This window comes from Athene noctua, chromosome Z (assembly GCF_965140245.1).
Source record: "Athene noctua chromosome Z, bAthNoc1.hap1.1, whole genome shotgun sequence".
Lineage (NCBI taxonomy): Eukaryota > Metazoa > Chordata > Aves > Strigiformes > Strigidae > Athene > Athene noctua.
Window position 1 is genome coordinate 80,493,898 of NC_134077.1, and position 22,237 is coordinate 80,516,134.

At 41.4% G+C, this 22,237-nt stretch overlaps 1 protein-coding gene across 1 annotated transcript in view; it reads left to right on the forward strand.

The window, feature by feature from the left end:
- Positions 1–22,237, forward strand: part of KIAA1958 (KIAA1958 ortholog) — a 58,637-nt gene that overhangs the window by 21,835 nt on the left and 14,565 nt on the right. The window contains exon 2 of the mRNA XM_074932195.1: positions 9,281–10,550. Within this exon, the coding sequence (XP_074788296.1) occupies positions 9,398–10,550 (1,153 nt within the window). The 5' untranslated portion in view covers positions 9,281–9,397. The remainder of the gene's footprint in view (positions 1–9,280; positions 10,551–22,237) is intronic.

A 22,237-nucleotide genomic window follows, 5' to 3' on the forward strand; every position in this document is an offset into this window, starting at 1 on the left:
TCATATAGAAGCATTCCTAACATCTCTGTGTGTTGGATCATATATATATATATATATGGTCATTTTTTGCCACTGCAACAAGTAGCATTCTGAAATGTAAATGTAAATTTGATAGTAGCTCAGAGGGGAGACAGAGCTAGATTCATCCTAGCTGCAGGAGGAGTCTGACACTTTAGCAGTTCAGTAATGTCGGACTTGACTTGCGGGTTTAGTTCAAGTACATTCAAAACCAATGGTGTTTTCCCTCTATCAAAACTCTGACTTTTTTAAAAGTGCATCAAAAATTGTTATATGGGAGCAAACTTCTGAAAACTGGTTGGTAACATAATGAAGACTTGAAATCTACTCCTTTTCCCTTTCCACACTTGGTATTTAAGATTATAGCCAGAAATAAATACACATATGTGCATTGAGCACATGTGTGTTCATTCAGTGGCACATAGGTATGGAAAAAAAAAAAAACAACAAAAAACAAGCCCCAAGCAGTTTTGCAAGAGGGTGCTTATTCATTAAATTTTGACATGGAGATACAACTTGAACTGGAGTGCTAAGACTGATTGCACAGAGGTGGGACAGGTGAGCTAGATGTCATTGGTGATGCAAGCAGCTACAAATGCTGCCCAGCATTGCATGTTGGTGAGGTGAAACACCAAATGTGAATGCAGCTCACTGAGCGTGCAGGGGGAACTTATTTCCATGTTAGGTCCCTGCAGTTCCCCTCAGCCTATGTCACTGACCTGGGGGCACACAATGCTTGTCAGATAGTTCATCTAACAGTCTCTAAGCGTGCAGAACTGTTTGCTTTCATTGTCAGCCTGAAGAAACACAGCTTTCAAGCGAGGACTTAGAATCCATCTTGTCTCTCAGGTCTTTGCAGACTATGGTGAGAACAAATTAACAAAATGAGTTACCCTTCATTGAGGCTTTGAGAGAAAGTTTCAAGGAGTGTGCACTTGCTAAATACTGAGTTGAACAAATAGGATTTCTCTGTCTTCTGTATTTTAAACTATTCAAGTGCTTTCAAAATCCTAAAATCTTTTCTGAGTTCGTCTGTACCCTGCTCAGTTGTAAGCAGTGTGAAGGATTAATATTTTACAGGATTACTTTAGTGCTATAGAGCTTCTGGGAAGAACATGGTGGAACATGTCCTTTATGGGATATGCAAGGTAAAAACAAATGAAGTGTAGTACTACCAAGTGCTTTAACTTCTTGGAGGTGGAGGTGCTCAGCAACTTTGCAGATACATTCATGAACTGTAGAAAGCTCATTTGCCTTTTTGACATGTTCCTTGGAAGGAAGATCCTTCCTCATCACGAAGCAGCACTCCCATGCATTTCTGTACTGTTCTCTGATGATCCTACTGAAACACAGAAATTGACTCAACAGCAAAGTTTTTTACTGTTAAGTAGGTATTTTTTATTAGCAGTGCTGAGGTTGCCCTGGGGATTCTCCACCATAAGGGCTCCCAAGAGTTAGTAAGGGACATGAGTTAATATACGTAAAAATCATGCATATTCATTAGATTTCCTGGAAAGAGTGGTCTTGTATTAATGAGTTCTTGGAATTAATTTATATAAATTGACACCCCTTTGAGCATGTGTCTTAAATTCTATTGGGGGTCTTAGGTGGTCCAGAGAATTAGTCTTCCTCACGGTGTTTGCTAGTTTACTTTCTTTCCAGAGCATGTGCTGTGAATTAGAGTCCCTGTGTTTTCTACCTGAATCAGCACAAATCATCCTCCCTACTACAGGGTCTCTGTATCCTTTTGTTTGAATCCCTCTTAGTTTGTACATTTCAGCAATTGCCCAAGTGTCCATTGAAGATCCTGAGCCTCTGTTATCAGGAAGCCTAACAAGCATTTTAATCCTACCTAAACAAAGAGGCCTGGGTAAACAGTTAAGGAGTCCTTGGGAAACAGATACACAAGGTAGGCTTCCATATATCACAGTTTAGTCCTAATCAAGGACTGTCAGGAATTCATTTGTTTGAGCCTCTTCCACTACTTACTGCAAATGAGGATAATGAAATCAGGCTTCTGTTCCTGAGGTCTGGAGCTCAGGACTGGGAAGCACCAGCAGAGGGTGTGACTTGGTAGAGGATTCATGATAAGGCATTAACATGTCTGAGCAGTTATCCAGAGTTGGAGTGAGCTGGGGGGAATGGAGTGAGGAATGGGTCTGTTTCAGGAAGATTAAACTGAAACATTGACATCTGGATGAGGAGAGGTTTTTGGTGCTCTTTTAAAGGCCTCTCTGTAACCCTTCAGGCATGCTGTGCAAGAGCAAGACTCACATAGCTCCTGTTTAGTAGCCGCTGAGGAAAAAAAAATAGAAGCAGTGGTGTTTGTAGCATTACATTTGGATTAAGGATCAATCCCCCAAAGAGTTCCTCTGTTCTGCTGTCAATGGATAGATCATTTCATTTTGTGAATGAGGCAGGCTCTTGGGAGATTCATAATTCTGTGGTAGTCTTCCATGTGAAAAGGCAAGGAAACTCTCAAATGGCATCCCTGCAAATCCTCCTCTTTCTCAGACAGCTGAAGGTATTTCACCAGCAAAAGGGTTTTGCTTCTTTCCTCAGTCTTGCTGTGCTGATGGCTTCAGTTGAAAGCATGTCACACTTAGCAAGGAGAGCCTCCCTGAAGACTAACCATCAGCTGAGGAGGAGCTGCAGTCTTGTGGAGCAAGTGTGACTTTCCTGTCACTTTTGGGATTTTTCTGAATGGAGACCAGCACTACTTGCCCAGAAAGATGTAAATTTTTTTGTTCCTACGTCCCCCTGCACCCCCATCTCAAGAAAGTGTTCTTTGTGCTGCTCATTGATGATAAGATTGATAACTGTGGTTCATCATGGATGAAACCCTGACCTGATTAATCTATAGCAGAGCTCCTACTGACTTCAGAAGGCCTGAGATACAAGCACAGAAGCTCTGAGACACAAAAAAGGGAAGGCACTTGTTGCACATAAATGACTGAATTGATACAAAATTTGGGATAAGCCCAGAATTGTAGAGGTGGAAAACTAGCATGATGGTTTTGTTTTGCTCCTACTGTACATCCTTATTTCTAAATCAATTCTGACAGAGCTATAGTTCTTCCCTTGAAGACCCCAGCTGCAGACTTTAAAAAAGTTGTAAGGAAACAGTATCAAATGAACATAGCTGGAGGAATTATTCTCTAATTTAAGGATACATGACATTGACAAACCATCTCATGGGCTTGCAAAGCTTGCAAGAATTTGTAAGCCTTTCCTCTCTCATTTATACCCCTTTGTTTCTTAGAGACTTTCAATTAAAAACATGTTTTCCTAACTAAAGGGAACCATGTACAGTTTGCATGGAGTTTGTACAGATGGAGGTCTGCCCCACAATGGTAAAGTAGGAAATCTAGTTGATTTATATCTTGCCTATAAGATGTCATTTATTTTCTACATGTTTGCTTTTTCTCTCTGCTGCTTCTTGCTTCATAGTCTTTCTTTTGAGCAGAAAGTAAATTGAATAATATTTGAGTTGACGTAGAAGTTTTGTACTGCTGAAATCTAAAATTAGAGAAAATTCACTGACCTGTTGCTAAGCCCTTCCAGTTCACTGGCCTGTTTCGAATGAGTGGTTGTCCATCCCAGTCCTTTGACAAGACAATGGCATCCTTAGCAATATCCATGAAGAAATTAAAACACTGGGGCAAAGAGGTCAAGTTTTAACTTAACTTTTTAACAGTCCCCTTGTAGGAGATAGCAGGGAAGGTAATTAGCAGCAGCATGATTTTGGGTGCTCTGTTGTATGGCTGGGGGCTCTGACAGTTGAAGAGTGCTCTTTGGGGAGGCAGCAGTTCCTGCTGAATCTGCTTCAGCCTCTTACTTTGAGAAGGAGAAATACTGCCTTCAAGCCTGGATTGATGGCTAGCAGGGCCTATGGGACTGCAGCAGAACCTTGTGGTGACCTCAGTACTGCTCTGCCTTCTCTGAGGAATGGACACTTGGATTTCTGCTGTTGTTGACTTCAATCCTTTAGCAATGTTAAGCATTTGGCTTAAGAAATTATTAGGTTTCTTTTATTCTTATATTGTCCATTGGCTAAAATCTTGAATGAGATAGGTACTTACACCACAGTGGCCAAACTTTTAATTCACAGTACTCTCAATGTGTTAGCTAGCAACTGAGTTTCCTTACTTCCACATGGAAAACAAAGTCTTCAAAACGAATCAGTGTTTCCCCTTCACATGGTGATGAGTAACAGCCCAGTATATTTGGCCAGAGCAGAGAAGCTGAAAACAAAGAGGATTTACAATATTCTGAGCTTCTTTTGCTAGTGTGAGAAAGCAAACAAAGATTTGGGGACTCTGAATGTAGAAGCTGATAAAACAGTGCTGCTCCCTGAAAACACCTAGAAGTCAGGTTTCAGCTGTTGTAAGATTGGTTTGAATCCATGCTATGTAACATGACTAAATTCAGGGGCTTTATGCTTGCCTTTTAGGATTCATATTTTAGTATTTATGCAGCTGTGAGATTAGAAAGATTACTTTTTATTATTCACAAAAGTAATTCTTGCATCGTAGTCTTAATTAAGAATCTTGGGCTTTTAAGAAATTCTCAGTAATATCAACCTTGGGATCATGTTCCAAGAGCTGGTTAATATACCCATGGTTATACTGTGCCCTTGGACAAAAATCATCTTGGAAGTTCCTGAAATGCTAGAACATGGAAGAGGGGTGCTCTTTACAGGGTTGCTATATTTCATTACCATTTGGTCAATAGGGTAGATCTCTCCTATGGCAAAACCCTGGTTCTGGATACAGAAAATACTTCCTTTCTCAGATCGAATGATGTTCCAGTTGATGCGTTAATGGATCTCAATGAATGGTTTTGCAATAATAGTGCTTTCTGGTATAGTATGTATTCTGTACACATTAGTTACTAGACTGACATGTAAGTTAGGTCATAAAAGCAAAATGAGCCATAAAATCAGATTCTTAATTTAGGGTCCAGATAACTGCAGTGAATTTCCAGCACCTAATTTACCTGAATTAGATATTTCTAGGCTCTGAACTGCAGAACAGTGCTGGGGATGGTTAAGGCTTTGCCATCTGTAATGCAGTTAAAGTATCAGTGTTAATCATACTGAAGCTATAGCATGTTTTTGCCAGCTACTGTGTGATTTCAGAGTATACATGTTAGCAGGTTATTAAGCATGAGTCATCTTAAGGAATCTTGCCGGTCTGAATAAAGGACTTACATAATCTTTAGAATATGATTTAACAAATAAGCAGACTGTCAGCCAGCAGCATGTTGTCTGACTGAACGGACAAGGTCCCTCTTCAGTAAACTGGGTAGATAAAGATGGATTTTCTGCGCTTTCTACAGGGTGAGTCCCTCCCTGCCAAAGTGTCATTGTCAACTTACACTGCAGTTGACAAACTGAAGACACAGTGCTTCTGGATAACTGATACTTTTGGATTTTCAGCCCTGCACAAACAATCTAGACTGTGGTAGTTGACCTGATATAATTTCCCTGTGGGAAAAATGGTTCTTGAGCCAAATGGGGCTTTGTATCTTCCCAAAATACATCCCTGGTCGTGCAGCAACTGAGCAGCTCCAAGTTTTCCCATGGGTTTGCACTGATGTATCTTCTGACTATATTCCTGACTAGCTCTCCCTCCTTTTCCCTACTCACTTTCCATATTGTACTGTTCTCTTTGTTTGAATATGGTGTTACTCCTTCAGTCTTTTGGTGCTTTTGTGAGGAGGGACATTGTAAGCCTGTATCTTTGAATACAGCAGTCAGAAGAAATTTGGATGCCCTGGGGGTTTTTGACCCCTGTCAAGACTGACAGCATATCTTTAAAATGTTTAAAAAAAAAAAAAAAGAGCTTCTAGATGTTTAAAAGCTGTATGTTTGAAAGGGGGAGACTTCTTCAGTGCCTAAAAGGGTTGCAAGGTGGGGACCTACTGCATATACTATACTGCACAGAGGCAGTGGTCATGCAAGGAGCTTTGTGTTGCAGGTGATGCTGTGAGATCTGCTGGGGCTTCATGTGGGCAATAACAGGTTTGAATTTGAGTTATTGTAGCAGTTGTTCTCTGTGCATGTACCTTGGCTTGAACTACTGCAAAACTAAGCTTAAATCTTACACCATTTTAACTGTGTCCTGATGATGTTCATCCATTATTAAGGACTTCCTTCCATGTCATGCTTAATTTTAAAGATGTTGGAAAAATACCTAGAAGCTTGCAAAATGTCTAGAAATTCCCATGCTGCCTCCATTCTCGACCCCACCAGTGAGGCACAGTGCCTGACTGGGGAGGAAAGACCCATGGTGGCCCTTATGGAGGGATTTGTGTGTAGTACTGGTCCGTCCTGTTTCCAGTTTGGGTTTGCACAGCCCACCTTTTGTCTCATCCACAGGAGTGGGTGGGCAGGGATACACAGACTGCAAAGCCATTGAAACACAGCCTCATCACCTCCCTTGGCTCAGAACAAACAGGGTTATCTGCAGCTAGCTGGCAGGTGGCTTTGAAGAGTGAGTGACTAGGCAGGTAGTAATTTGTGTTGATTTTAGGGAAAGCTTTCTCCAGGGGCAGTTAGCTACTGTGTAGCTGTCTTCTTGAGCCATAGTAAAGTTCATTTTGCATCTCAAAATGCTGGTGGAGAAGAGGGCAGGGGACAAAATGAGGTGTGACATTGGCATGAATACTGCGTTTCAGTTGGGAAAAATGTGAAGGGCTTTTCTGCCTATATGGAAATGTGAGATGAAAAACAATGGGAGCTCTAAGTCTTGCAACTCACAAGGCACAGAAGAGAGAAGGTTAGGAAGAGCATTCAAACAGGTCTGTGGAATTGAGCAGAAGTTCCCAGTCACTTGTAGCTGTCAGAGTCACTGGAGGTGACTTCTCTGTTACCAGGTGTCTACAAGGAGAGACACTCAAGAGTTTGCTATCATCTGACAGTGACACAGGTTTTTTGGTATCCCTTGGTTACTTTAAGGAAAAAAGTTCCATTTAGGTGATTTACCAAACTGAAATTATATTAGATGTGATCCCTTATTTGAAAAAGTGACCTCTAGCAGGTAACAGCTTGTGAGATAGGAAACATGGATATCGTTAGAGAAATATAAGCATACATTTAATCTTTATTAATTTAGCTGAGCAGTAACCTCAAAACATTCTCAGCCCAGACTGTGCCCAGCAACCATGAGATTTTGAGCTCTTATTACTGATCTTCAGCAAGTCAAATAACCTTTATTTTTTAAAGACAATAAAGTAAGACAACAAAGACTTACAGAACTGAACAGTCTTTCTTTTATTAATAACAGTGGTGACCCTGGGTGAGGACTATATGTTGAGGTCCATCTGTGAAGAGCTGACTTTCTTACAGACCTCTGGGAGTCCAAGTAACCTGGTTGTGTTGAAGTCACCTAGACCTTCACAGTTGACTTTGACCTATTTAATCCACAGTCCTTGAGGATCTTTACAGTAGGGGGTAATAACTTCCCACCTCAAACTGAGGAGTCCAGAGTCCCAACAGTGGGATCTGTGTGAAAACTCGTTTGTGCCATCTTTCTCAATGCGATCATTATTCTAGGATTACATAGACATTTGTCTATCTCATTTGGTTAAGGGGAAAAAAAAAAATGTTATTGCAGTAGTTAAGTAATACAATACCTGGATAACAGGAAAATGGGCATTGGCTGCAGCTTAAATCTGGAAATATGTGGAATATAGGACACTTGGATAAAAAATAATTATTAATAGCAAATGTTCCTGTGAATAACTGCTTACAGTAACAGATAATGTAGATACAATACAAGAGGCCAACAGATATATACAGGCTTAGCATTCCCACTGCAAGCTTAATTTTTTGCCCCAAGGACACCTGTGGGTGTTAATAGGACTGCTTAGCCTGCCCTAGGACCCCCAATCACCCCCTGCCCATGGCCCAGGAGCCTTGTTTCAGCTCAGCCTGGGTCTGTCAGTCCAGTGCCCAGTGCCTGGGGCTGCCACAGCTGCCTGTCCCTCAGCCCCAGCAGTGCACTGTTTGAAGCAGTAACTAAGCCCTGTGTCATTAATTCCAGAGATACCTTATAGCCATGCTTATATACAGAAGGTTACTAATCAGATTGTTGAATTTTGATACAAGATACCTTGGTAAACCACTCACAGAAAAGAAAGCTACAGTCTAAGAAGTTACCTGTAAACAATTTCACTATTTAGCTGAGCTGTGTTACAATTCCTTGATCTTCTTTGTTTATTGAAAGAATGGTTGATCTTCAAATTTACTTTCTCTCTTCCTACTTTTCCCCTCTGTTTACTTAAACAAAGGAAGCATCTCCTGCATCATGTTTCATTGTCTTTTTTTTTTTTTATGGTGATAAAGGAAATGTGGATCAGAGAAACAGCTGCAAGATCTCCTAGAAAGTCCTAGCACTGAAGTCCTGAGAAGTTGAGGTCTTGCAGTCTTGTGTGGGATGAGACCTTGTGGTCCATGCCTTGTGCTGCAAATTTTTAAATAGTTCCGATGAAAATGGCAAGTGTTTGTCTTGAAGAGAATTGTGATTTAGGTCTGGGAAAATAGACAGTGTGATAAAAGAGCAAAAGGTTAACTCTCAGATTTAAGGAAGGTTATGACTTAAACCTTGCAGGTGCCTTAAGCTTCTCTTAAGCCTTTGGACAACTGATGACTCAGTATAGCACAGTGAAGGGTGAACTTGATTGTTTTTTCCTCAAGTTGAAAACTAAAGTTTCTGGCCTTCATTTTGATGCCTCTCGAATTCAGTTGAAGAGGAGATATTTGCTACACTTGAGAAAGGTGCATAAATGATGTAAAATGTGAAAGTTTCATCAGGTGCAGAAGGAATGTCTTGAGTTGGTGCTTGATTACCACCCTGGTGTTCAAAATGAATTGTATGCTTTAAGATTTTTATTTGATTTTGATTTCCCAAATATGAAGACATAATCACTGTCTTTTAGGCTACATTTGCATTTTGTCAGATTTAAGTTTGAAATAATTTTGTCACTTATATTGAACTGGATTGTTTAAAAAGCTGTTTTATCTTTTTAGTTGTGTATTGCAGTGATATTCCTTTCCTTGGGTTTAAAGGCAGTTTATTTGCAGGCAGAATGAGGAATGAGGCCACTTAAAAGCAGATACTGTTTTGAGAAATGTGTTTTGGAATGCATGAGATGAGTGAAATGGGTTTTAGTTGAGCTTACAATGTTTCACTTGCCCGTGCAAATGTGGTCTTACTTTGGGAGTGCTGAAGAGCAGGGTTTTGCTCTCTGTTTGCAGGCGAGTCAAGCTCATGCGTGCTGCAGCACGTGCCAGTTGAGTGCCAGGACCCTATCTGTGATCTGAACCGTGTCTTCAGCTGAATTTCCAGTGGCGAGGCACTGTTGATCCTGTACCATGGAGTACTGCCTTCACACCTCCTCTGAAAATCTCTCCAAGCTGGTGAGCTGGGCCCACAGCCACGGGACCATCTGCAGCCTCATCCCCAACCTCAAGCACCTGCTCTCTGTGGGGAACCATGGCAACCTGACAGCCATGTGGAGCTGTAGTGCCGGCCATGCCTACCACTGGCCCTTGGGTGCCACTTGCCGGGCCAGCTCCCACGAGCGCATCTGCTTCCAGGACAGCCGCAGCTTCACCTCTGACAGCTCCAGCATAATGGGGGTGCCCTCAGAAACACAGACCAGCTCCCTGGAGCGCTACCCAAGCCGGCTGGGGAAGACCAAACTGGAATATACCTGCATTCGTGAGTCCTGTGACTACTCCTTCAGTGAGCCGTCGGAGATGGGTGAGCCTGGAGAGGAGTGTGAGGATGAGTCCACTGTCTTTGACATGGTCTGCGAGTCCTCTGTCACCGATGAGGACAGCGACTTTGAGCCGCACCCCCAGCAGGCTCCCACTGGCTCCTGCAAGCGGCTGGCCAGTAGCGTGCCCACCAAAGGCCAGGCCCAGGCTACTGACGAGAGTGATAGCGAGACATTCACCAAAAAGATCAAGCAAGAGCTCCCCGAAGACTACTACATAGTGGCCAATGCTGAGCTGACAGCTGGTGCCCATGGGCCAGCCCTGGCCCTGATACAGATGCCCACATCCAAGCCGCAGGCCCAGGCTGGGCCTTCCTGCCCAGGCACTGCTAGGGCCCTGCCCCAGCCCGCCATGGGCCCCGACCCTGACCCGCAGCACCGCTCTGCCTCCCCCACCACCTTGCCCCTGCCGACAGCACAAATGCTGTCCCGGGGGCCCCTGGCCTCCCTGGCACGGGGTGTGTGTGGTGGCCCTGTGGCTGCCCTGCAGGTGCCAGCTACCAGCTCCAACACTGCCGTTGCTGCCGGGAAACCCATCAGCATCCCCCTTTCAGCCCTGCAGCTGCCCGGTCAGGAGGAGCCACCGGCCACTGAGGACACCCTCCCACCTGCCCCACAACCGCTCCTGGGCAGCGAGGCGGACAGCTCGCCCTCGGTGAGCACTGAGCCTGAGGTCAGCTCCAGTCAGCAGCAGCCCCATGCTGCCTCCACCACCACCACCGAGTCAGTGGTGCAGTCGATGCCAGGTAGGATGCTGGGCGGGAGTTAAGGGGTGGTGGTGTTTTGTGGGTGGCCCCCTGGGCACAGTTTGGCAGGGGGTCAGCCAGGAAGGAGGTGCTGCATTGCAGGAGGGTGCCATGATCCTGCTGACTTGTAAGTCAGTAGATAGAGAAACCACCCTCCAATTGTAAGAGTAGTTGAAAGGCCTCAACTGGGCAAGGGCCAGGAGCGCTCCCCATGAGAAAATGTACTGCTGCCATAGGGAAAGCACTTCTTTAGGACAGGTTTATGGGTCTAGTTTTGGGTGCAGTTGTGTCATGGGAGGGGCCATACAGCCACCTTGCTATGTGCATGTGGCGGGGAGGACATGAAAGCCAGCTGTGCACTCTTTTGATGAACCAGCAGCAAATGGTCTCAGCCAGTGGAGCCTAGAGTTGAGTTGTTTGTTGCCTTCACCCTGTCGAAAGTGATGTCTGACACAGAGGGGCACAAGGAGAGCACCTGGAGAGAGGCTTGCACTTCTAGAAATCTTTATTAAGCACTTTCCCTGACCTGTAAATCGGAACAGCCTGCACATATGAGAAGAACCATAACCTTAACCATGAAATTGATAACACTTAAACTTTAATACAAGAGACAAAATTGATTTTTTTTTTCCCCCTGTTATCAGTGGAAGTTCTCATATCCTGCATCCATTTTTTCATTTCCCACTGCTGCCAAAGCACTGAGAATTGGCACAAACAGATCAACATTATTGGATAAAGAGCATGTTAAAGCAGCATACTTCTGAATGATTATTCTACGTGCAGAATAACTCAGTGTTGGATGTAGGTCTTCTGGAGGGGGAGGAAATCTTGTTTCTTGAGCAGACTCACCAGCTCCATCTGGACTTGAGTGCAGACAGTGCTGGTTTTGCTCTTCTAGCCGGTGTGTGGTGCCATGTGAGGAGGCTAGGGCAGGAGTCAGTTCTCCATCTGCTCCTTTGCTGGCTCAACCTAGGAGTGTCTAGTCAGAGCAGAGCCAGATAGTGGAGGGGGGAATGAATTACCTATATGCAGTCCCTGTGACAGTTACTGTAAGTGCTAAAACCAATGACTTTAACAGCCTGGATGATACTTCAACCTAGATACCCTGAAACCTGGTTGAACATTAGTAAATCCATTAATTGACAAGAGCCTACAGATCTTGTTGCCAGATAAAACAGTGGGCAAAGTTAAATACCCAGTTTTTCTAAGTAAAGCCCCACTAAGCATTAGAAAGGATGATAATTGTCTTAGTTACAGCAAAGCAAATTCTCTTTTGGGACCTGTTTCTGCATGGCTGCATCTTTGAGATGTCACTTTACAGTAGTCCTGTCACATATCATCCCTCATGGAAACTCCCTTGCCAAACTCCATCTGGTTTAGAACTGACTCTAGTCAACTAAATGAGGGCGATGGGATGCCTGATGTTAATCCATTTTGCATGGTAAACCTACTTATTCTACATTCCTCAGTTTATAGCATGTTACTCCTGTATATACTAGAGCTGGTTTCTACCAACCTGCCCCTGCAACTTGCTCAGTCTCAGACTTGCAAGGTGGGACAATGGAATACAAATCTAGGCAGAATTTATCCATGTAGGTGTGTATTATCTAGGAGAGTGATTTGCTTTCAACATATTAAAAAACCCAAAGCCTTTCAAACTGTTTTTGCCAGGTCTTCAAAAGCCTAACTAACAAGGTTAGTACTTGTTACTGCTTAGGGTTATACCTTATAAAAATGGACACAGCACCACATTTTCACATTTCCATAGTTTCCAGAGCAGGGTTGGTCATGTCTAGCATCTCACTGTGAGGACAAAGTGGGATTGCATCAAGATTTACACCTACTGTGTAAATCAACCCTCAAAACCTCCTGTTCTCAATACTTATTTCTCAGTGTTGTTCTCAGTGTTACGCAGTTCCTCTCCTCAGCCTAGTATAGTGTTGTAATACGCTGTTGCTGTACTTGGAGGTAGCTACATTTTAACTAGGGTAAAATGATTGACATATGACTAAAACTTGATATTCACTTCAGTAAAGTCTCTGATTTCCATAGAGCCTGCTCCTTTGGGAAAGCAGTACTAGCATTAATAAATCTTGAAATTGCAGTGAAGTGGGCAATATTGGCAAGTGAATTTATTACAGATGCATAGTTCTGCACAGCAGATTCTTGCAGATAAAATGTGGAGGTCAGATTAAAGACTAGAGTAGGATGATTACTCATGTACAGTGATTTTATTGCATTGTCTCTTAACAAAGACTAATGTACTGGAAGTGGTGAATGATACATAAAATTTGAGCAATATTGAAGTACAAGAGGATGTTTATCTGTCTTATGTTAAAATGTTTCTGTCCTAAATGGAGAGAAAGAAGGTTGAGTATAATTCTTATGTAGAAAAAAAAAGGCAGAAAATAATTATACCAAGGAGCCTAGAGCTTTTGTTAGTTTGTAGATTCAGTGGATGCTTGACAAACACACAAAGGTACAGCTGAAATTAAGCAGGGAATTTAAATTCTGCCTTATCCCCTACAAAGTGTTGCTTTAAAATAGGTGAAACCTAGCTCCTGGTCCCATTAGAACTGGTTGTATGTTTGAGATCTTTGCAGGACTAAGACCTTAAATGGTAAGTTTTATGATTAAAGGGTGCAATCCAACCAGCAAGAAATACTACTTCTGAGTTTTAGCATAAGTCACACGGCCTTTCATTTGTATCAGACACAGCTGATAGTTTCTATGTGTGATGATCTCATAGGTCATGAAAGTTTGAGATTTTCCATTAAATAAAAAATCTTGATGGTACGTTAGCTTAGGCCAATTTAAGCCACATGATACTTTTGGATGAGTTTCTTTTTCAAACACTACTTTCTTTTTTTCATTTTTACTCTTTAACTGTGGCAAGTGAACGTGTAAGCAGGGAAAAAGGTTTTAGTGTCATAAAAGTGAAGTGGCATCCCTGTGAAGATTCAGTGAAGTTAGCCACTGATTTCTTTTAAGTTCAGGTCTCCATCTAAGCATTGTGGAATATACTGAATTATTTTTTGTTAAACTTCATCCCTAATAAGTGGATATTCACCTGTGAACTTTCAGATTGTTCTTATTAACAAAACCTTCAAGACTGAACAAATTAGCTGAAAATCAAGCTGAAAAAATCAGAGGACCTACATCTGATAAGAGAGATTTTTTGCAGTGGTGGAGAGCAGGGAATTTCTGCAATTTCTACTTCCCAAACACCCTCTTTCGGCTTTCTGTTGTGCTAATACTTGGTCTGTTTTTTGTCAGAACCAGAAAGGGCAAGGTATGTCACACCAGTGAAGATGGAAGGTAAGAAACATGTTACTTTAGATTGCAGTACAGTGCATCCTAGAGAAATTAGTGACATCTGAACATCTGAAATCATGAATGGGAAAGATCTGGTGTTACAGCAGAAAGGTATGGAGGAGGACTATGGCTCAAAGCAGGATAGAGCTTACTGTGTAGGAAGGCAAGCTTTGATTCTGAGCGGTAGGACTTACTTTGTAGAGCAGAACTGCTGAAGTACTTATGAAGAATACTCACTTTCCCCTGAACACTAAGGGTGAAGATGTACTTTGGATTAACAAGATGCTGCAGCAAGACATCTCTGGTCCAACACTATAAACACAGGGGCAAAGAGTTCCATAAGGATACACTAAAAATGTCAAATACACATGTACAAAATGTACAGAATGCAAGGACTAATGAGTAGAAATGCAAAATAAAAAAAGTCCTGTAAATGAAGTGATTAGGGTTGTTGTTTCTGTCAGATGTGCCAAATCATATTCCGTGGGTACCATCACAATGCCATCATGCATATCTGTTGCTGAATTTGCCAGGCTGCTGCATTATGTCTTATGTGTATAGGCATTGCAGAGTGTGGAAGGGAAACACATTGTCCCCAGGCACCACTGCTTTCTTAGTATGCTGCACACTGTCCCTCTGCCGTGGTTATCGAACGGTGCTAGCAGCTGAATTCGTGCTGTGATGGATGGTGCCCTGGTCTGTGCTGAGAGCAGTATGTAGCCTTGTTGACTCTCATGTCTCTGCTCTGAGATCCCCCGTTATTTTCTTTTCTGTAGCTGGTATGTCAGGATCCCAATTCAGTGATCACCTTAGCCTGGTGACGTGGGCAAAGATCCTAGTTCTGGTCCTATGCTCTCATCATGGGAATGTGTGAACAGCGATTGCAGCTTTTCATGATTGGCACCCAAAATGGGTTCACTCTTGCCTGCTTGCAGTGTGGACATCCCTGTAGATTCCAGGTCTGAACATGACCATTATAAAATGCAGTGCATCTGGGGGTTGTCTGATATTGATGTAGAGCTTTTATGTGGGATATTTTAAGTATTTTTCTGCAATCAAAAGACCTAGGACCCCTCCCTTCACCACCACCCCTCACAATTGTGTGGGGTTAAGTGAGAGCTGAGATCCTCATGTGATTGTAAGACTCAGTTTAGGAGCTGTTAGATGAGCATCAAAATGTTACAAGAGTGAGGAGAAAGAAGTCCCCCACACCTCATGAATTGCCAGTTTTGACTAGGTTTAGCTTAAATTCCTAAATCACTGTTTATGCTGCAAGGGGAAAAAAAAGTGTCAGCTAGCACATTTCAAAGAAGTGCAAAAAAATGTCTTTTTTTAGGGGTATATAAAGCATCAGCCATACATACAGAAAGGCCAGATTAATCCCTGCTCTAATTCTTCCAAGTCCAGTGGAACTGTGCGAGGAATGAATGTAACAAGGCAAGCAATCATGTTAAAAGTAAGTTAGAAATACTCAAATAATTGCTGATTGGTCTGTGTATTTGTAATTAACATACAAAGATTGATGACCTCTGAAGCCTGCCTCCAGGGACATATGCTGCTGCATGTGGTCAAGCAAACAGTTTATGTAGGGGTAAAACAATCTCTTTGTGTTGGACTGAAGTTCAGAGTCCACTGGTGACTCTTTAGGTCCCATAATTGGCATCTATACTTGCTCTAGAAGCTGAACTAAAAATATTAAGTGCTGAGATACATAAATACAAAAAGCATAGTCCTTTTTTTATGTGTCAAGGGCTGTCTTATTTAGAAGCATAGAATTAGATTATAGTTTTAAACAGTAAAAAGGAAGCTAGTAAATTCATTAAGCACCTCCTGCACTGCCACTGCCTTCTGATCTTGCAGCATTGATTTCCCAGCCCACTCCCACCCTTAATTATCTGTGTCCAAATGCTGTTGAATTATAAACTAATGTTATGGGAGCTTTATTCTAGAAGTTCTATAATGTGGCTCATATTACTTACCTTTACAATACTGTAAGGGCGTTCTGTTTAAATGCAGGACAGCTTCATAAAAAGGATAAATTCAGCCTTGGCAAAATACATTTTTATCATCTGGGTATATAGCATGACAATCCAAAAAAAAAAGAAACCATAGTACTAATAATTGTAATACAAGAGTGTGTTTTATGAAGCTGTTCCTACAAGAAGCATTTATCAAGCTACTAATTCTTTCAGGAGAACACTGAAATGAAGGCTTATCAAGTATTGCTACATCTTTAGATTGTCACTGTACTTCAAAATGTATCTATCACCATTTCAGTGATCCACATGTGTTTTCTTCAGTGGAAATTCCTTCCAGATACAAAAGGCTTGTGCCAGCTTCTTTGCAATCTTGAAGACCAGCAGTGAATTTCTCACGTAGAGGGTGATCTTGATGTCCTAACTATTAAGTATTTATCAAAGCAGCTGTCCACACAAGAGATTAGGCTGCTGCCCTTCTTGATGCCAGGGCTTCTTGCCTCAGTTCACTATGGACTTCTCTGAGTGGAACTACCTCCAGCACACAGATCTCTTTTAGTAGCAGTGGTACTGGATATATACACATATTTTGGAGGAACCTGTTCATGGGTATTCACGCTGAAAGTAGTCTGGTGTGGGAGACATTTGGGGGTGGGCTTGGAGCTGTATTCCTGCAATAAAAGCTGCCTGGGCCCATTGATCCTCTGTAATAGGTGAGGAATGGTAGTTTCCATGCAGCCTGTGGGAGTTGCTTGCCTGTAGCTAGGAAGGAGTTGAATCTGTACCCTCAAAGATCTATTGCAGCCAGGCCCCAGCATTTTGTAAGGCTTAAACAGACTACTGTTCCATGCAAAGTGTTGTGTTTTCTGATAAAGGAAGTAAATAAGGACTCTGCTGGTTCTAGCTGTCCTGAAAACCTATGAAAGCAACAAAAGAAACTGGACAAGTCTGTACTGAACATCACTATTTTTAGGAAATAGAAGGTTACTATTTAACATGGTGTTTTTATCAGTGATCTGTTTTTTTTGTGTGGTCTTTGCAATTGCTTTATTTAATTTTGGAGCTATTTTCATCTTATGATTTGTGAGTTTCTAAGTAAGAAAAGAGGCAAGGCATGATGAGATTACGATTTGCCAAGGAGATGCAGCCCAGTGGCCAAGAGACACAGACCCTGGAAAGGCCTCAGACATGCACTTTCCTTTGGCGCTTTGGATGGGTGAAGGGATGGAAAGGGATGTTTTAGGTCAGGATTCTTTCTGAGATTCAGAAACTTTCTGAGACTCAGAAAGAGTTCTGAGATTCACTTTGGGTGAAGCTGGTACTTCAGTAAATATATCTACAGATCTATTTCATGTTATGTATTCAAGGTTGAAGCTTTTAGTAGCGGCAGTAAACTCCTGAGGAACAGGTTTTTTGTCTGTGTCCATGATGGGGACATGCCAGTTTTGCATAAACTGTTCTGCGAAGCTAGCACACAGTGTCTTCTAATTTCTCCCATCTTCCTTATACGTAAATTATTTCCTTTTTAGCGAGCCTTGTTCTGTCATGCCATATTTTTGTGCTTGCAGTGAACTTAGAACTTGCTTGATCATGAAACAAATCAGTACAAATTTCTGTATATTTTCTGTCTATCTAAGCAAGATAACAATTTTGAATACAAATTTTTGTTTTAATTTTTCCAGAAAAAATATAATCATGGTGGTAGATTTTTAATTGTGGCTGGCACGGCACAGAGAAGTCCTTGCTGAAATATCTGATCCTGGAAGAAAAACATGCTGAAATCTGGCTTTATTTAGGCATACTTTATCATAGAAAGCCTATGCTCATACTGTTTGCATAAAGTTTTGAACCTCACCGTTACATCAGAGACTCGAGAGAAAGTGAAATGCCTGCTTTCCCTGATGAATCTTTCTTGCTGGGTCACTACATGGACTGGTCACACAAAAGCTATTTGTGATTGTTTTGAACAGCTTGAATGTGGCTAGTGGTCTCTGGGATGTATGGGCAGGCAGAACTGTTTTTGTTTCCCAAATGAGTACACATTTGTCTAGAGCCAAGCAATGCTGCTGTGCAAAAATGGCAGGATGATGCTGATAACATGAATGTTGTGTTAAAGGCAGCAGTTCCCAGGTCCTGAATTGCACTGACCCCTGCCCCTGGTAGGAGTCAGGAACAGGGCTTCCTGCATGTATGATATGTAAAAAGTGATGCTGAGGACCTTGTTGAGTCTGAAAGCTGTTATGTTTTTAATTATGATAATAATAATTGACCATTAATGCAGCATTGGCTTCTGACATATACCTGTTGCTCCCATTAACTGTAATTAAACAGTAAGTGCACACACACACACAAAGAAATACTGTATGTGTTTCTGTTGACTGAACTCAGGATTCTCTTCAGATTCACAGTGACACTGGGGTCTGTTGCTTTTCGTTAACTAGGTCTTCATGATGAAAAACATCACTTGAAACCATACAGCTATGGATTAGTAATACTTAATAGCTTGCTGATTTGTCCTTGGCGGGGGGGGGGGGGTAGAAAAAAGATGGCCTTCTGTTTTGTTCAAAGAGTAAAAAAAAATTATTCCAAGGTATTCTGACTCGGGTCCTACCACCCCAGTTCAAAAACTGAATGTTCTGTTTTACTGAATTGTTTCAAGCAGGACATACCTGTACCCGAAGATCAAGCCTGTGAAAGAGAAGGACGTTCATCTCTGATTTTTGAATAGCCTGCTTCAGTTTTCTGTTTCTCTTTTAAGTGGGTATCTGCCTAATCTCTGCGTTACTACTGTGACTGTTCAAGGATAGAGTATGAATGAGTCACAGAAGCATGGATATTTTTGTATGGAAATAATTTAATTCTGTCCACAACTTGGAGGACTTCTGGTTGTGGTGAGCTCTGTCCTTCAGACATGTGGATTTGTTAGGTCATGGGGATTTTTTTGTCACTGACTCTTGGGAAATGGAGTACTGCAATTGTTTGAGACTTAATTTGTTTTCTTGGATGTATAGTCAGTAACAGACAAAAGAACTATTCTTGGCATTACAGTGCAGCATTCACACCTGTATGCTGATGTAAGTCTGAGCAAAAAGCAAAGCTTATATTTCTTTTTTCTCTCTGGATAAAGAAGTGTCTTTTTGCCTGTGTTTCCTCTCCCCTGATTTCAGATAGCCCTCAAAACTTAGTTTGACAAATAACTTGTCCCTTTTACTAGTCACTTATACAATTGTTACATACATCAAGATTTATTGTACTAGTGCATAATAGTAATATATGTACAACATACATCCATAATTGTATCCATTAACTTATACCCCATGTTACCTCTTACATGAGTAAGTTGCTGTTGGTTTTGGTATAAACTCATTCAGTAGCAGGACAACTGATTGTTCATATCCTATATAGAAAAGCAAATTATTTTTATGGAAATAACACTGCAATCCTGACAGGAAAATTTTGATAACATAATTACAGAAGAGAAATACTAGCAGTATTCTGAGCAGCAGAGTTGTGTGTGTGTGTGTATGCTCTCTGTATGTGTACATAGCTAGAAAAAATTTGAAATCCCTCAGTTTGTTTAAAAATACTTGTGTAGAGCTGCAAAATGTGACTAAATGTCCAATTAAATTATGATAAAGTTTAAACAGGTATTCAAGGACAGAAATAAACAAGTTCAGCAGCTCTGGTTGTGATGTGTGTGTCTTATTTCTTCATCTCCTCTCTGTGCAGAATTTCTATCACCTCCTGTGCCTCTTGGGTGTCCTTGTCCTGGCATTTGCCAGGACATGCTGTGGCTAGTCTGGAAAAAAGTTTGTGTTCTTTGGTCAGCAGCATGTGAGCAGCTGCCTAGCAGAGTATCTAACACCTGAGGTCTGTGGCCTCTCTACAGCTTGGGATGTATTCATGTCCCTGGCCTCTGCCCAGCTGTTGAGTCTCCTCCAACCTTGTAGGACCTTCACATGTTTGAATTTCCACCCCTTCCCAATATAGTGGGAGTTGTGTTTGCAAAGGTTAAAGTGAAGTTCAAAGTAATAATTTTTGCTGGAGTGTGAGGAGGAGAGGACACTTAGCACAGGCTCAAAACAGAAAAGCAGACTGAAAAAATCAACTTTAGGAGCTGTTTCACTTAGTGTTGCACTTCATCCTCTCTGGAGAGTTGTATAAAGAACTGGTCCTTAAATTGTGCTCTCTGACCTAGTGAAGATAAAGGAAATAAGTGTGTAAGTGTGCATTGAAACTAGTTAGGCAAGGTTGTAAATTGCAAGCTCTTCATAGAGTTTGTGCCCTCTATAGCTCACTTCACTTGTGCTGGAGAATATACAGTGTGGAAAGGTAAAAGCAAATTGGTCTGGTTGGGCAAAATCAGAAATAAAACTGCAAGCTCAGTAACAAGGCAGTTCGAGTAGTTTCCGAAATTAAAGTTGGGGGTGGGAGAAAAGGTGAAATGCAGTTCTTTGGGATGCGTGTGCTGCAGTCTGTGTTACCACAAGTCAATGGCACATGCTTCTCACATGTTTTCTATTACATCTGTAGGGGATAGTTCAGCCAGAACAGAAGAGGGTATCTTTTGATTCACTACCAATGGTACTTTAACAAAATAGAGGGAGAAATGTCTGCAGTCTCTAATAAGCAATATATCAAGTAAGCCTTCTCAGCCTGTGTAGAGTGTTCCACAGCATGATTTATTATGTTAATTACAGTCATGTGGGCCTCACACTCTTAGGTCTGAAACTGCTCACATTCTCAGCTTGATTTAAGAACGCGCCTTGGCCAAGACTTAAAGTGCAGCTTATTATGATTAATGTAATAAAATATTTATTACATACTCCTTTATTTGTTTCACTGCTTGTTGCCCCAGTTAGACTGCCTCATTCTGAAAGTGACATAAATCGTATTTCAGATGATGAGGATCCTCATCTGGTTTTAGTCTCTCTTCATTGCTGTTCTTTTTTTCACATCCCTTTGTTCTGATTTCTCTTCTCCCCCTCTCGTCTTTATTTCCCTCCCATATTTCCCAACTCTGCTTCTTAGCTGCTCTCTGGAGGGTATCAAAAGCAGGCAAACTTCATAGCCTTGTCTCATCCCTTCAAGACCTCTTGCATTGCCTTTCTCAACTAGGCTTATTAAAGTTAGATCTTAAATGAAATGACATTAAAACTTGCGGTAGGCTGTAGCTGAGAACACACTGAATGGGGCATGTAAAGAGAAGACTAAACTGCAAAAGGATACACATTTGTGTCCTGTTTCTCATTATTCTTCCACAGGGCTTGCTGCTGCATACGGGCACAAAATTCCACTGTGTCAAATTTTCCAAAATGCTGTATAAATATGTATCTGATTTTGTGCAAACCAGCCCACTAGTTAAGTTGCTGGCTGAGCAATCCATGCTTGGAGGATCTGTTTACACATGTAAATCTGTCTTTCTCTGTATGAGCATTTAAAGGTGGAAACCTTATGGAAAATGCAGCAGCTTGTTTTATTGTAAGATAAATGGGTTTTTCCCTAATGCTTCATTAATTTTTAAGTTATAAGTTTAATTCAGTAAAGGATATGTTTCTCAGTTCTTTACAGTTTTTTCTCAATTTTGATTAGTTCTGCTTGTTTTTTTCTCTTGGCAACTTTTGAATCAGGTCATGTTATCCATATAAATGTTATTCACTTGTGCCTCTCTTCCACCTTCTAAACATACAGTCCAGTTGATTGATTTCTACCTTTCTACATAAGCATATACTTAAATACAGGGACCCCAATCCAGAATTCACTCAAAATATGCTTTGCTGAATTGGAAACTTATTTGGCAGAGAAATAGATATTCTGCTGAGGATGTGTGCAACACTTTCTGGACTGGTGCCAAGTCCTCCTGGAAAATGAGTGCATCACTTCTGCTGTGCATCATCCAGCTTCCTCTTCTCAGGGTAGGTTAGACAATCACTGACATACTCCTTTGACTTCTTCTACCACAGACCATGAAGTAAATAACATGCTTTGAAAGGGCAACATTTCATTGTGTTGCTAAAAACTCCTGTGTAAAAAAGAATTCTATTTTCCAGAATTAAGTATTTAACCCGAAGAAAATCATCGGCAAAAACCATCTCTTTCTTTAGCCTTAAACTGAATTAGTACTCTGAGTTTTGTAAGTGGAGCTAGCCATAAATTAGTTGGAAATTATTAGATTATATGACTTTGAATACAAAAATGCATGCTCAACAGAAAGCTGACATTGCTTCACATTCTAGGTAGTGTTTTGCCACTTGTCAACTCCAGCAGCTTACCACTTTACCTGATTTTTTTTTTAACCTGACATCTAAAAGAGGAGCAATGATGTGTTAAAGTGAACATAACTGATTAAACTTTCTTCAACTGTTTTGCAAAGGGAGGGGTTTCATGGGGTTTTTT